General features: G+C 34.3%; 1 protein-coding gene across 1 annotated transcript in view; it reads left to right on the top strand.

Annotated features, from left to right (window-relative positions):
- Nucleotides 1–15,870, top strand: part of LOC105843003 (C3 and PZP-like alpha-2-macroglobulin domain-containing protein 8) — a 287,401-nt gene that overhangs the window by 191,204 nt on the left and 80,327 nt on the right. Inside the window, exon 7 of the mRNA XM_038011434.2 lies at nt 1,962–2,117. Coding sequence (XP_037867362.1) covers nt 1,962–2,117 — 156 coding nt within the window. The remainder of the gene's footprint in view (nt 1–1,961; nt 2,118–15,870) is intronic.

Genomic DNA, 15,870 nt, shown 5'->3' on the forward strand with positions numbered 1-15,870 from the left:
TTAATTAATTTAGGTACTCCCTAGAATCTGTTTTCATTTTAGATCTTTAGGAAATTTCTAAAGATTTTCAATGAAGTTCATTGTGTCACTTTCAAAATTAAAACCTCGTGAAGTGTTACTTACTAAGTTCAACTTTCAACTTTTTAACTTTAAGGTAAGCTTTATAGTTAAAACTAGATTCATTAGTATGTTCTTCGTATTTAGGATCGCGAAAACGAATATAATAAATGGCTTTACATTTATTTTTAACTTGGTATTTAAAGTCCTACTCTAGGTATAGGCGTCTACCGACAGTCTCCGAGCTTTTCCCACCTAGTCCTTACCAGCAGTTTTCTTCATAATATCTGTCCAATATTTAGATCACCCATTACCTCTGTACTCGGCGCCTCCCAAAGCTTAAAAGCTGTTTCGAAAATAAAAAAAACACTCGGCTAGAAACTTAGTGGGTTCATGTCTAGACTAAGTTCTGAAGTTGAAAGTATACTTTTAGTATGTCACTTCAAACTCCTGAATGAGTTTGGTAACGTGCTTTGCCTGATACTTTCGTTTCGAATTAGTAACATCTAACAGTACCAAGAGTAGATCCGTTGAATCCGTCTGGATGTACCAACTGACGATGGTTGTTGGCTGTTGCCGATTTGGTCTGAGTTATAATCAGCTGCGACTGCAATAAGGAGTTATTGTTCCAACATTTGCTGTTTTCATTTATTTACGGATAGGATCGAACCTCAATCGTCAAAAAGATCTACGTTCTCAAGAACCAAGGTTAAATATTTGTCAATAATTGATCAGCTACTTTATTTGAAAAGCCAATCTGAAATCCCCGATATCTGGAAGCTAAATTTGAACGAATAAAAAATATATTATTAATATTTTAAGTAGTAAATTAAGCGGGTCGCTTTGAGCTTGTCAAGTCCTTGTCAAGTCACCCCTCGAAAATACGACATCAATTGTAAATGAAAACGTCGCTTTTTAAATAGCTCCGATGTAGAATGAAATGCAAAAAACGTGTAATAAGATTATAACGGAAGTTATTAGTAAAATTAAATAACAAGCAGCCATTTAAATAAGGTCTATAAGTACTTGGGAAAAAAAAACTTCCTATATATTTCTGTGTAAAGAAATAAATCCTATTGAAAGAGGAGGAAGTAACATTCTTTTTGAGATTGCTACTGGCATAATACATTTTTTACTGATGGTAGGACCTTTTGTGAGTCCGCGCGGTTAAGTGCCACCGCCCTGCCTATTTCTGCCGTGAAGCAGTAATGCGTTTCGGTCTGAAGGTTAGGGCAGCTGTTGTAACTATACTGAGATCTTAGAACTTATATCTCAAGGTGGATGGCGCATTTACGTTGTAGATGTCTATGGGTTCCAGTAAGCACTTAACACCAGGTGGTCTGTGAGCTCGTCGATCCATCTAAGCAATAAAAAAAATAAAAATCTATAACTCATTTTTTTTGACAAGTCTTGATGCCTTATTGTTGGGATTTTTTTATGATGTAGAATCCGCATATATCACAAAATTCATTCACCGAAGAATGAGCAGCAGCGTTCTCTCTGTAGTACCATACCGACCTTTAGTTCTGTACTAGTGCACTGCAGTTATCAACCGGTATTTACTAATAGCAGTGGTAGTTCAAAATCCGCTCAGGTGGGTACTAGCTTGCTGTGCGTTTTTGACGTGAGGCTACCAAGCATTCCGGCTTGAAGGATAGGAAAGCTGTTATAGAACTTAACTGAAATTTCGCCCCCATGCCTCAAGGTGGGTGGCGGCATTCGCGTTTTAATGGCTAATGTGGTCCAGTAACCACTTAAGACAGGGGGACAATGAACACTTCAATCTAGACTATAACATTTATTCCTTGGAAAGCACGTTACATTTATATTTATCTGGGAGTAGCTACATTCATTCGAAAAAGACTCCTATGCCGGTAAATATTAAATTCAATATTTTTTCGAAGGTTGAAGCTATGAGTACCGAGAAACGGGTCCGAGTTCGAGTGAAGCTCTACGATGACGAGACTGACATCTACAGTCAAGATATTGACATGTCTACAGGGGAAGGAGGCTTCATAGTACCAACCGTCATGGCGGATGCGCCGTATGTTAATTTGCAGGTTAGTATAAATGAGTCAGTCAGCGGAACAGTGGCCTAAGCTTGCCATTTTTAATAAAATACTGTTAATAAATTGTTAATGCAAAAACAATACGCTCAAAAATAATGTTTACAAAGCCACCTGCTATCTATGGGTGAAACTAGGGATAGGCCGGTTTTGTATCAAACAATTATTATGTTTTAAATAAATTGCAATTTAAAAGAACGAATATGAAAAGTCGTGGGCTAGGCCACTTTTGCGTGACGGCCTCAAATATGTTATTGCACTGGTACCCACGAAGACAAGTCCAATTAGTTTAATCAATCCTTTAGGAACCATACACTATTAAACAAGCCTTTAAGGTATAAAGTCGTTTGTATTTCTTCAAATAATTACTGCCTTAATTCAAAGATCATTATACTATAAAGTTTATACCACGTTCTGAGTCTGTATACACGTACCTAGCCTTGATTCCCACAGTGAACCAAAGGGAAATATGGGTACCTTTTTCTTTTCTTTTATTTATCTAAATGTATTGATCTAAATCTGTGCGAAAGGCAATAAATGATTTTATTATTATTAACCGACTTCAAAAAAGGAGGAGGTTCTCAATTCGACTGTATTTTTTTATGTTTGTTACTTCATAACTTTTGACTGGGTGAATCGATTCTGATTTTTTTTTTATTAGAAAGCTGACGCTTCCCGTGTGGTCTTAAATTTGCATTAAGTACGTGCGCGACAAATAGATGAATAACTCAATATCACGCCAACCGATTTCGATAATTATTGTTTTTATAGCATATTAGTTTGTTTTGGAATATCTTTTTTTTCTATTTGAAGTCGGTTTTTGTTAAAACATATTTATAACTATTATTAATAAAGACCCTCGAATATTTAGTGGTCCCACATCGTGATGTGAAAGCGTATTTGGTGGTATCATCGTTCTATGTGTGACGTAATCCACATTTTTGTGCTAGAGGGTTTCAATAAACTTTCTACAAGGAGCAACGTTGTCTGTTCATTTAAGTCTATAAAAAATCTATTGAGAATTGAAAAATACAAAATAATACTTAATTTCAAATACAATTTGTTCCAGTTGAGATTCGAATGATAAATGTATCTTATTAAAGTAATCCATTCTAGAAAAATATTTGTGTAAGGCTATATACAAGGAGATAAAGATATAACGTTTTAATTTTAAAGAATTTTATCTATTTTTATCTATTTATCTATTTATTTATTTATGTACACACAGAAAACAAGACACAGTACAGAGTAATAGGAAAATTATGTACAAAGGCACTGCTTATTTCTTTGAGAAATCTCTTCCAGCAGACCTGCGAGAGGATAATGAGAATAATAATAAAAAGTGATAAGTGTGTGTAGAACAAATAACACATAACTAAAACAACAAATACAACATGAGAATTATAGCACATACACATAGCAAATATTATAAGTAATACAGTAACACTCGTATATGCGAAGAGTATAGAACCATGATCATTCGGTTGATGAGAGATAAAACTATATCTCCTCGATGAATTTACTCAACAATGTCACCGCAAATCCCATCGATTAAACCTAAACATTTACCGAGATCTCGGAGTGTAATCCTAACGTCTCTGGTAGATGTACTCATCAGTATTTTCAGTTCGGAATCTCGTCCCGAAGGCATCAAAGTTTCCCAAGTTCTGGGCCCAATTAATGAGGCGATTTAACTGAATCAGTACTGAGACGCAAACGGCGATAACAAGATAGCTTTTCGGTCATCATCAATACACAGGAGCTGTCCAAAGGAAAATCAACTTAATGTTTATTCATTAGGGATGAAAACAAAATGGAATTTGATAAGTATTAATATTTTAGTGAAGCCATTTAGTATGACGTATATAAAATATATTATTTATAAATACAATCCAAATTTTATGCTAAATTGTTCACAGTTTACGTTGACAATTTTGATAAAAAAAAACACGTCTGGCACTCGGGGACTGCCGCGGTAAAGTTATTGCATAGCATTTTTTATCAACTTATGCAATTATAATTAGACAATAACAATTGAATATTAAAACAATATTAAAATAAGACCATGCTATATTTATAAACATTAACAAAAGCAAAACATTAACTGTCCCCTTCACACTCTAGACCTAGACACGCACTCTAGACACGCTAGACCGCGCGAGAGAGCGATGGGCAGACTTTTCATGATGCGCATGTAGTGCGACGTCACGTCGTGCGCTTATTCACAAATACTACACTAGCGCAACGTGTGAATGTGTTGAACGCGAGCTACATGGTATTCGGGATGAGGGGTGTTAGGTTTAATTTCGTTACGGAATTTCTTGATTCGGTCGCCGCGCTGGAATGCCGTAATAAAAGCCACGCAATAGCTTAAAAATGATTTGGACCAAACTGTGAATTTATCCAAAAATGCTATTATTTGTTTCTAAAAAATAGTCCACATTTAGGCAATACTACTTTTGTGCTCATAAATAAAACCTAATAATAGCTTTGTAGCTCTCGAAGATAGAGAGCGTATTATTGCGAATATTTTCATTATAAAATAAAAACTAAATATTTTACTAGTCAACAGTTTAGACGTTCATACAATATTCAGAATTTACGTTCTGTTGAAAATAACTTTTAATTCATTTGTTGACATTTTTAGTATTGAAATACTTATATTATGAAACGCGAATGATATCGTTTTATGAATTTAAATTTTTAGTTGCAATTCCCAAGTCGTACTGCATCTCAACTTTGAAATAAGAGAGCCAATAAAAAATACGTTTTCTGAAGAAAACTATTCAATTTTTTATTAGAAAAAATTATTTAACTTTTCATATTACCATACTTTATTTTTTAATTTTTTTTATTGCTTAGATGGGTGGACCAGCTAACAGCCCACCTGGTGTTAAGTGGTTACTAGAGCCCATAGACATCTGCAACGTAAATGGCTCCACCCGCCTTGAGATATGAGTTCTAAGGTATCAGTATAGTTACAACGGCTTTCAAACCGAAACGCATTACTGCTTCACGGCAGTCCTACCAGCAGAAATAAAACCAAGTAACCAAATACTGGACTAGCGAAAACTCAAGTCAGATATTTTTAAAATGTTTGATGTCTGATTTCAATTTAAAATCCATTTTAACCACACAGCGGGTATAGCGGGAACACGGAGTGCTTATGACAGCATTGATGCAGATCTCTCATCTGATTGGCAATCCGGGAGAGTGCTTTTAGATCGCTGATAACTAGCTTATGAATTATGTGAACAAATATTAGTTCATGAAACACGACTGAAAAGTTTGGGCAATATTTGCTGAAATTAAATATATGAGACATACAGACATAATATATAATATTAGTAGCGGCCCGCTCCGGCTCCGCTCGGGTCTTTAAACAAAAATTTCAACGATATTTGACGTTGTTTTATTTTTTTAAATAAAAGAACACTTATTGCGGCATAGCTATAATAGTTAGACATAATGTGCTGTCGCGACACTTTTTGTAAATAATAATGTGTTCTACAAAGTCGTTGTACATTATTTTATTCTATCATCAATAGTTTTCGCAGGGCACGTGATGTAAAGAATATTTTAGGTAATTTTTTACACCTTGGGTTACATTATTGGAGTTTTAGTAAGGATCCCTAATTTTTTTCACAAAAGGATAGTGCAGCTTCCAAACAATGAAAGAGTTTTTCAAATCGGTTCAGTAGTTTCGGAGCCTATTCAATACAAACAAACAAACAAATCTTTCTTCTTTATAATATTAGTATAGATTATACATCTCAGATATCGCTAACGCGTTCAAGTTTCAATGTAATCAAGATAATCTATAATACAATAACATTATGTAGTTACAAAATAAGGTTATAAATTCTCCAAATTTTTTATCTAATATTATTATTGCTAATCAGATAGATATCAGAATTAAAAGATCATAGGAAACCTATCAAACGTTCAAAAACAGGGAAACCTTTGTCTTAAAATACTTACGTCTGATTAATAAAAACGATAAGGACCTACATCATTTGTAAAATCTCATTTTAAATTACGACGATTACTTGGATATCCTTATTGCCGTCGATAGTAATACGTAGTAACATTTTAATAAAAAAAGAAAACGGTTGTCGGTAAAGTCGATTTACTAAGACGATAGTTGAACGTGACAACGTCATAAGAAAATACTGATGGAATGTTTCATTTTTCAATTATCGCAATTATCGTTGCTATAAACAATTGACACCACATTCACTTTTCACTGAACTTCATACTTGAGTCGTCTATTATCAAAGGTGGCAATCTGTGCATTTGGACAAAAAAATGTTATTGATATGTCAATACAGATTGATTTGAATATAATCGTCTCCTTCAAAGAATACGGTTCAAAACCTGCATTAAATAAAGGTTAATAGTTAACCTGTTATTTATCTAAGATGTCGTTCCGAAGAGTTTTGTGACTGCCAATGGAATACAAAGTCAATAATTCGTTTTTCTGATTTACCAATAATTATCCAAAAGTCAGATTGCCGGCTTTGATAATAGTCGACTCACTTGACGAAAAGGTGTAAATGTATTATTGTATAGCAGCTGTCCACGCGGATATATCGCTCACACAAGTAGGAGAGACAGATGTCGAACGCTGCCGAACGCGGAGGCCGATTGCGCCTCTTTGTCGCTCGTTGCGCGCTCTCGCTTGCACTTCAAGTCTTAAATGGAACGCCTCAGAGCGAGGTAACGCCGCATGAGTCATGTTTTTTAGTGCGTGCAGCCGGCTCCATCGAATTATAAGACGTTGTCACGTCGAAATTTGTGAACCCTCAAACTAAAAACAAACAACATTCAAGAAAAAAAAACCATTTAGGCCAACATTTTGGCAGTGTGTAGTATCGCTAATGGCTTTGTGCTCATCTCAAATTAGTTGCGTTATTGCCTCACGAACATGTGGCAAATTTTAGTTTGGATCCAATTATACTCAAACTTTGGAACCATTAGGTATTAAATTGCGGCAGTAATTTGATCCAGATGTTGGCTTATTGGAACCTATATTTAATATAGTAAAACAGAGGAAGGTGCGTTTTCAAAGTGTAGGCCATTTTATGGTTTTTTTTTTTTTAAATAAGATTATTAACGGCCGTCTGGTGTAGTGGTAAGTGACCTGGTCACTACACAAGGGGGTCGCGGGTTCGAATCCCGCCAAGGGAAGATATTTGTATGATAAATATAAATGTATTTTCCAGGGTTATGGATGTATATTAAATATATGTATGTGTATAATAAAAATCTTACATTTATTTCCGTTATCTGGTACCTGTAATACAAGTTCTTTACGGACTTATCACGGGACCAGTTAACGTGGCGTGATTGTTAGTAAATATAAAAAAAAAAAATCGCTTACTGATTACAGTGGTTAAAAGATTTCCCAACTAGGTAATTTAATGTACTTAGTTCTGTTACTGACATATTAGAAGTCTATGAGATTAATCTATAGCTTAACAAAGGGTCTCATCTCACGATTGAATTAATTTTTACCAGTGATAAGAGCGCGTAAGTCCACACGGGTATGTAACGCGAATTTGCCTATTTTAAGCCACGAAGAAGCTGTGGATTCGAATCAGGCAAAAAGCAACCTTTTTACGTTGCAATTGAGTCATGAACATCGTGTTACATGGAGAGCGGTAGCATATTGTGACATAGTACTTGGGACCCGATAATCAGTGAACAATTGATAGGTCATAAGTTCGTTTATTCATAATACAAAAAAAAAAAACATATGTAGCACAAGTTTTTATTTTTGTATTATTGCATTGATAGATGAACGAGCTCACAGCCCACCTGGTGTTTAGTGTTTACCGGAGCCCATAGACATCTATAACGTAAATGCCGCCAACCATCTTGAGATATGAGTTATAGGGTCTCAGTATAGTTACAACGGCTGCCCCACCCTTCAAACCGAAAAGCATTACTGCTTCACGGCAGAAATAAGCAGAGTGTTGGTACCTATCCGTGTGGACTCAAAACAGGAGATCCTACCACCAGTAAAGTTTTACAAATATTTAATGTGATGTCATTAAAACTGCTTTTACGGTTTAATATTGCATCTTTTTTTAAATCTCTGATGTTTTAAACACTTTCTAATATTCGTGGTCACGGGCGACAAAGGTGTTATACTTATCCATTTGAATATTGTTGTAACTATCGTCTATTTTTCTAATAAAAACTATTCCTAGACTTTCAGGTTTCATTGCTCATAATCTAACGGTAATTTTTACGGCAGTCAAAATCTTTAATAGATTTAAAGTAATGAAATTTCAGACAGAACATAATATAACACGTTTAATAAAATCAAAATTTTCTAAATTGAGAGGTCTTACTTAACTAATAAAAGTAATTTTGTATAATTATATAAATTGAACAAAATCTTGAAAAGCAACATGATCTAAAGCTTACAGTACTGGAATTTTAAATAAAGAAAACTTCTTGATGAAATGAATTTTGTTTGAATTTATAACGAAAAGATTACTTTGATCAAAACCAACAAACAAACTTTAATGATTAAATTGTGAAACAATACAGCTTCCACTGAGTCAGAAAGAACTTTCGGTGTACTAAAACTAATTTCTGACTTAAAGCACTTTAGGTGTAAGCTTTGTTAAATTAGACGCGTCTTTAATGACTTCTGTATAAATATAATTACAAGGCAAAGATCTGGCGTTGTGCGGGCGAGAAATAATAATAATTATAGTAACATCTTTTAACCTCCCTAATATCATATAATATGATGAATATAGAAATAATATATAAATTCAAAGTGAATGCCCGTTCAACCATGCGAAGGGTCTGGCTTTCACATACACCGGAGCGGATCGTGTCAACCCAACCACAATACTATCAGAATAATATTACCATTCGACCGGAATTGGACTACAAAATCGATCCCGTGCTAACTCACCGTCATTGCCCTTATTTCGAGAACTCCTTTTATGTTATTTTCTCAATGATCCTCATTATTCATATCTCGGCATTCTCTCTGTAGGGCCCCCGAAAAAGTCTTTGTCTCGTTTTATCGGCTGACTTCTTTTTTTCACTGAGATTTTCCGGCCTAAGCCTAATTCGGGCGAATAAATCGTGCCAAGATAGAGAGAGATGAATAATCCGGTACTCCATTAACTCTGTAAAAAACCGAATGCTTTTAAGAAATTAGCTAACTAATCTCGGTACTGCATTACGATGGATTAGAGAATAATTTATAGAGAGATCTTATATATTTAGTTTAGTGAGTAGTGTTGAAAAATACATTAGAATTCAGAAAGAAAAATATGATTAATTCATGAAGTGCCCGTAGATGAAGCTGGATGGTGTTCGTAGTATAAAATAAACATATTATTATATTGCACACTAAGGAAATAATGATTAATGGTAAAAATACAAAAGCAGTTTGGTAAACACGCACCTAAATCGAAGTCAAGAGTGATGCACACGAAAGAACCAAGTGTAATGAGAAAGAAAAATGAGACCAAAAATAAATACTGTAATAATTTAATTTACAAAAAATTTTAGCTCTCTCGGTCATGTACATACATATTATTATATACTAAATTATTTAACTGATTCCAAATACGATTTTTAATTTTGGTGTGTTCCGTGATCGCTCACGGACGTACTCCAAATTTCCTTGATTAAATAATAAATTATATATATTTTTGTAATTATTTATTTATTTATTTTAATTAATATATTTTGTACACACTGCCGTTAGAAGAAACATGACAATAAGGATACATAGTACAAGGGCAAAATGATTTAAAATATTTTATCATTATTGTACTAGCCAAACGTAAGCCATTTAGCTTGTTTTCGTTATTTTTGTCAGGAAAGTGGTAAGAAGTGGGTTAATGCTAATAGTTTCGGAAGTCGGTTAGAATAGATCGGTATATTATGATGATGACTGTATTTTTAGACAACTTATTTTCATAGTTTTGACGAATTCTTTGTTATTTAGGGTAAAGCAAAATTTTAAGCAAACTCAACTAGTTCCGTAATTTTATGACTATGCTTAAAACCAATTATGGTCGTCTGTGGGAATGAGATAATGTTAAGTGTTTCCAATGGATCGCTTCAACGGAATTCAATAGCCTTTTAATACCCACATCAATTTATTGAAATTTTTAGGATTCTCTAAATATGGGATCTCTCTAATTAGGATTACTTTGCCTGCATCATCATTATTATCATCAGCCACGAGTTGTCCAGTGCTGGGCATAAGCCTAGCTGAATTTGTGTAACTGAGTTTGGTTTCGAAACTCCTCATCCACATTCTCCCATCGTTTTGTTATCATAAATTGATACTTTACTTTTTCCGTGCAAATATCTCATGTTTGTCCGAATTCTCAAAGCTATACATGACGTGGTCAACTAAAGACATAACCCTCAAAGTTCACAAGATAAACACACAGCTCTGCACTAACTAGATTTCTTAATGAAGTCCAAGACTTGCCAAGAGGATTTAACTAAGATAGTTAGTGCTCGATCCCGCCTCATCAGATCTCTAAGTCCAGGATTGGTCTGAGGACTAATTATGGTAATCACTTTTACTATAACATCGACTGAGCACAGTTTATACGGGATTAAAATTTGGTGAGCTTGTCGATGAATTATTCTGGAAGCTTCTGTGTGGATTCGGAATTGTATTTCTGGGAATGTGTTTGGATTACCGGAGTATATTTACTTACGCTTAAGGGTCACTCATGGAATTGTATAACTCGGGTGTCAAGTTAATTTCTAACATTATTAAATTGAAAATCTTGCTCATAATAATATGTAGTAGTTCATTTTTTTGTAGTCGCCATTTTGAATATTTGAAGATAATTAACTTATTAAGATTTTGAGGGTATTTTGATTTATTGCTTCTTGAGTGGTAGTATCGCGGTTCACTGTTGTTAGTTGGCTACCTACATGAGGTCACAGCCCACCTGGTGTTAAATGATTACTGGAGCCCATAGACATCTACAACGTAAATGCGCCACCCACCTTGAGATATAAGTTCTAAGGTCTCAGTATAGTTACACCGGCTGCCCCACCCTTCAAACCGAAACGCATTACTGCTTCACAGCAGAAATAGGCAGGAAGGTGGTATCTACCCGCGAGGACTCACAAGAGGTCCTACCACCAGTAATTATGCAAATTATAATTTTGCGGGCTTGATTTTTATTACAGGATGTTATTCCGTCACCATGGAATTCAATTGTGAACATTTGTTGAGTACGTATTTCATTAGAAAAATTGGTACCGGCCTGAGATTCGAATACCGGTGCATCGCTCAACACGAATGCACCGGACGTCTTAGCCTTTACGTCACGACGACTTTTACCTAAATCAATGTCAAAGTTACTTGTGTCAAAATTTGCTCTTGAATATTTATAGCATACGACATTAGCAGTATTAGATTGTATTCATCTCTATTTGTAAAAAAATATATATGATATGTGTTAAAATACACACTATTTAATAACTTAATGATTTTAATTAAAATTTTACTGTATCTAGCAAACCAGACAGGATCTGAGTCTGTATACTCCAATCAGTGTAAGCAAAGCTAAATTTTAGTTCCGAACTGATTCATTTGCCGGATCTGGCTGTACCCCGACCTCAAGATCATTAATTGAAGTTGAAGTCTTGTTCGGATTTAAATAGAGGCTGTTAACAAATCTGTTTGTGGTCTTCGATAAATCTAAATTCAGAAATAAATTCATTATAATAGTGACAAAAATTATCAAATTCGTGTTTAGCGATATACTTATGTATAAATAGGCAAAAACAAAATTTGAGTTAACTTTTACGCTATCGAGAACGTTAAAAAACTCACACTAAGCATACAGCGGTGGTGAATTAGCTACATAAACTTATCAAACAATTATTAAACGTGAATTTTCAAGAAAATTCAATCAATAATGATATTAATTAAACTAATTCAGCGTCCGATAACTCCGGAAATAATCTCGAGGCTACCAAGCCCGGCTATGTGGACGTCTAATTTTTAATAGTTTAATACTATAATGAAAATACACAGATTAAATATATCCGAGCTATGATTAACTACTTAAAAGCATCGTGGTTTCATAGAATCTGTAATTTCATTTATTTTAAAGTAATTAACGATTTGATGTTTTAGGCCACGTAACATAATCGTGTCTATTTAAAGGGCTATGAAGCGTGTGATGGGCCTTTAAAATTTCGACGTAATGTAAGAAGTAATTAATGTAAGTAGTTAACGTAAGTAATGTAAGAAGTAATGCGATTTCGACATAATGTAAGAGCTCTTAATATATTGAAAAAGAAAATAGTTACTAAATTCAGAAGAGCTTAAAGTGAACGTTTTGTAACACTTAAATGAACATGTTCATAGCTTGGAAGTAAATTTGCTGCGAAATATTCTATATTAAATTAGATATTTCAACGAAGTTATAAGGGGAAGCCCTAATTTTTATGATGCAGCCAGTGATAATTTAACACTTTTATATCGGTTTAGATTCAAGAATAAATCCGCCTAATAAATACCCGTGAAATCATACAATTTATTTGGATGAGAGGGATTTCTGATGGCCCGGGCGTTTTTACCAGTTTCACCAGGTGCGCCGGAAATGAGATACAGTCTAGTTAGTCTTCTCTCTTCTCTTTCATATACCTCTCGTAAGAGTTGCCTCTTTCATATACCGAGTACTTGATAGAGGCCCACTGAGTTTCTCGCCGGATCTTATCAGTGGGTCGCGTTTCCGATCCGGTGGTAGATTCTGTGAAGCACTGCTCTTAGTAGGGCCAGTGTTAGCAACACTCCGGTTTGATCCCTGTGAGCCCACCTACACACCTAGTAGGAAAAATAAAATAAAATAAAGAATCTAATTAATTTGCTAAACCTGCACGGTTATCTAAAACAAAAATAAAAAACGTGTGAATGTGTTAAACGCGGGCTACATGGTAGGCGGAGTCAGGGGTGTTAGGTTTTTTCGTAACGGAATTTCATGATTCGGTCGCCGCGCTCAAGGCCCGCGATAAAAGCTATGCAATAGCTTAAAAAAAGTGTACAACACACGCAGCATTTTTTTAGTATTGTGCAACAATATGGATGGTAACAATAACAAATCACTTACTTTTTACGGTAAGCACTTAACATCAGGTGGGCCGTGAGCTAGTTCACCCATCTATTCAATAAAACAAACAAACAAAAGTTGTAAATGTTTTTTTTTTTTTATGATTGATAGATTACTGGTGGCCCGGAGGCCTTTCCAGTTTCACCAGGACATGCAGGAAGTTGTAAATGTATCTGGGCTCCAGTAACCACTTCACATCAGGTAGGCCGTGAGCTCGTCCACCCATCTATGCAATAAAATAAACAAAAAAAAGAAGTTGTAAATGTATCTGGGCTCCAGTAGCCACTTAACATCAGGTGGGCCGTGAGCTCGTTCACCCATCTTTGCAATAAAACAAACAAAAAAAATTGTAACTGTATACTGTATCTGGGCTCCAGTAACCACTTAACATCAGGTGGGTCGTGAGCTCGTTCACCCATCAATACAATAAATCAGGTGGGCCGTGAGCTCGTCCACCCATCTATGCAAGAAAACAAACAAAATGCAGTGTGACGTCACGCCACGCGCTTATTCACTTATAATGTGTTGAACGCGAGCTACATTGTAGGCGGAGTGAGGGGTGGAAGGTTTTTTTCGTTACGGAATTTCATGATTTCGGGCTCAAGACCCGCGAAAAAATCTATGCAATAGCTTAAAAAACCTTATTATTTATTTATTTATTTATTTATTTATACTTTATGCACAAAACAAAACTTGTACACAGGCGGACTTAATGCCATGGGCATTCTCTTCCAGTCGACCATAGGGTGGTGCAGAGATAATGCATGGTAGGTGCATTGACAAAAGAATAACAAACAACAACAACAAAACAAAAAAAAAGAACAAACTCAAAACAAAAATCTTCCTTAAAATAATATCTCAGTATTATAGAATACACATACTACAATTCAATATACCTATGTATAAAATAGTAAAATACATACATACACATAATTACACACAATAATATACACATGAAAATACACAATTTAGTATTATAGTTAAGAATGGCTAAAAGTAAATATATATATAATATAATAATAATAATTGAAAAATGAAATAAACTAGTTTGGAGATGATTCTTCCAGTTTTTTGTGGATGTGTTCGCGAACTTTGAGTTTAAAAGTAAAGCGATTGCTGATCATCCTGATTTCTTTGGGAAGCGAATTCCATAATATTATGGACTGTACAAAGAAAGAAGAATGTAAAAAATCTGAGCGATGGATAGGACATTGTAAGAGACGATTATGTGAAGAACGTAGAATTTTGTCATGGCTTGCGTTCAAGTATTTAAAATGCGATTTTAAGTAAGAGGATGAAGAGGCAGAGTCCAAAAGAAAAAACTTGTTAGAAATAAATTTACTTGTATATCGACGACGTTTATTTCAAACTTATGACCACGAAGATGAATTAAGTGTTGAAGGCTTATGTAGAAAGTTCCTCAATTTTGTAGGAAAAGTAATATGAGTAGGAAAAAGAAGCAAGCAAGCAATGAAATTCAAGTAAAAGCTTTTTATAATATGTTGCTTAAGAAAACCATATTATGAAGATTACTTAAATATTATTTATATAATTACTTTAAAGTACTATATAAAAGTGCAGCTAATTAACTCGTCGAAGTCAGTGTTTGTCGTTAGTTGTTGTTAATTCAGGAAATTAAATTCAAATAACCAAAAATATTAAATAGTATCTAGTCACAATCATAATATTAGATAAATAAAACAAAAGGATATGAGAGATGCCAGATATAGAACAACATTATTATTCTTTTAATCATTATTTTGTTTGATGTCAGTGATTCAAAGTTGCCTATTTACATTTACGACTTAGAAATTGAATGATTAAAGTCTGAGGTATTCTGAGAGATCGAGGAGGGTTAATTAACAAAAGTTTTATGATTCGTTGACGTTGGATATTCGAGATCTTGACTTTTCTTTTGCCATTCAGGTTGGTAGCTTCTGAATTTGATTGTTGTTTATTTTCATCTTTCATTAAAAAACTTTCACGTGCCAGTTATTTGTTATTAATTCGCCTCTTTTTTTTAAACCTTAGTTTAAGACCTGTTTCTAAACCCATATCTGCAGCGAAACAATAATTTATTTCGGTGCGAAGGTGGGATATTTCTGAAACAATATTTTTGTGGTTTGGGCCTAAATTTTGGGCACAAATAGACTCTTCATTAATAGTCGAGAGCAGTAAAAGTTTTGTTGTCCCCTTACAGCGCTGATTTCTATCAATGATAGTAACCACTAAGAACCAGGTGGTTCGTAATATTATTTACCACAGTTGCTATCTATATATTAATACGTGAAGCAAAAACTTTGTACCCCTTTTTACGAAAATTGCGCGGACGGAGGAGCATGAAATTTTCCACACTTATAGAGAATATAGGGAAGAAGTGCACAACGCTAATATTTTTTTTAAAATAATGCATGAAAGATACATTAAATCAATAAAGAAAAAAATTACACACACTACATACCATGTATTTGACGCACACAAGCAAGCATACTATTTATTGTCAAACTTTTGTTCTTGACGTCTATTGTCAAATTGAGATTAAATATTGTTTGTCTTTGTTAATATTTTTTATAGTATAGTCTTGACGAAATTTGTGATTATAGAAGTATAAAATA

The sequence above is a fragment of the Bombyx mori genome, chromosome 6 (assembly GCF_030269925.1).
Source record: "Bombyx mori chromosome 6, ASM3026992v2".
Lineage (NCBI taxonomy): Eukaryota > Metazoa > Arthropoda > Insecta > Lepidoptera > Bombycidae > Bombyx > Bombyx mori.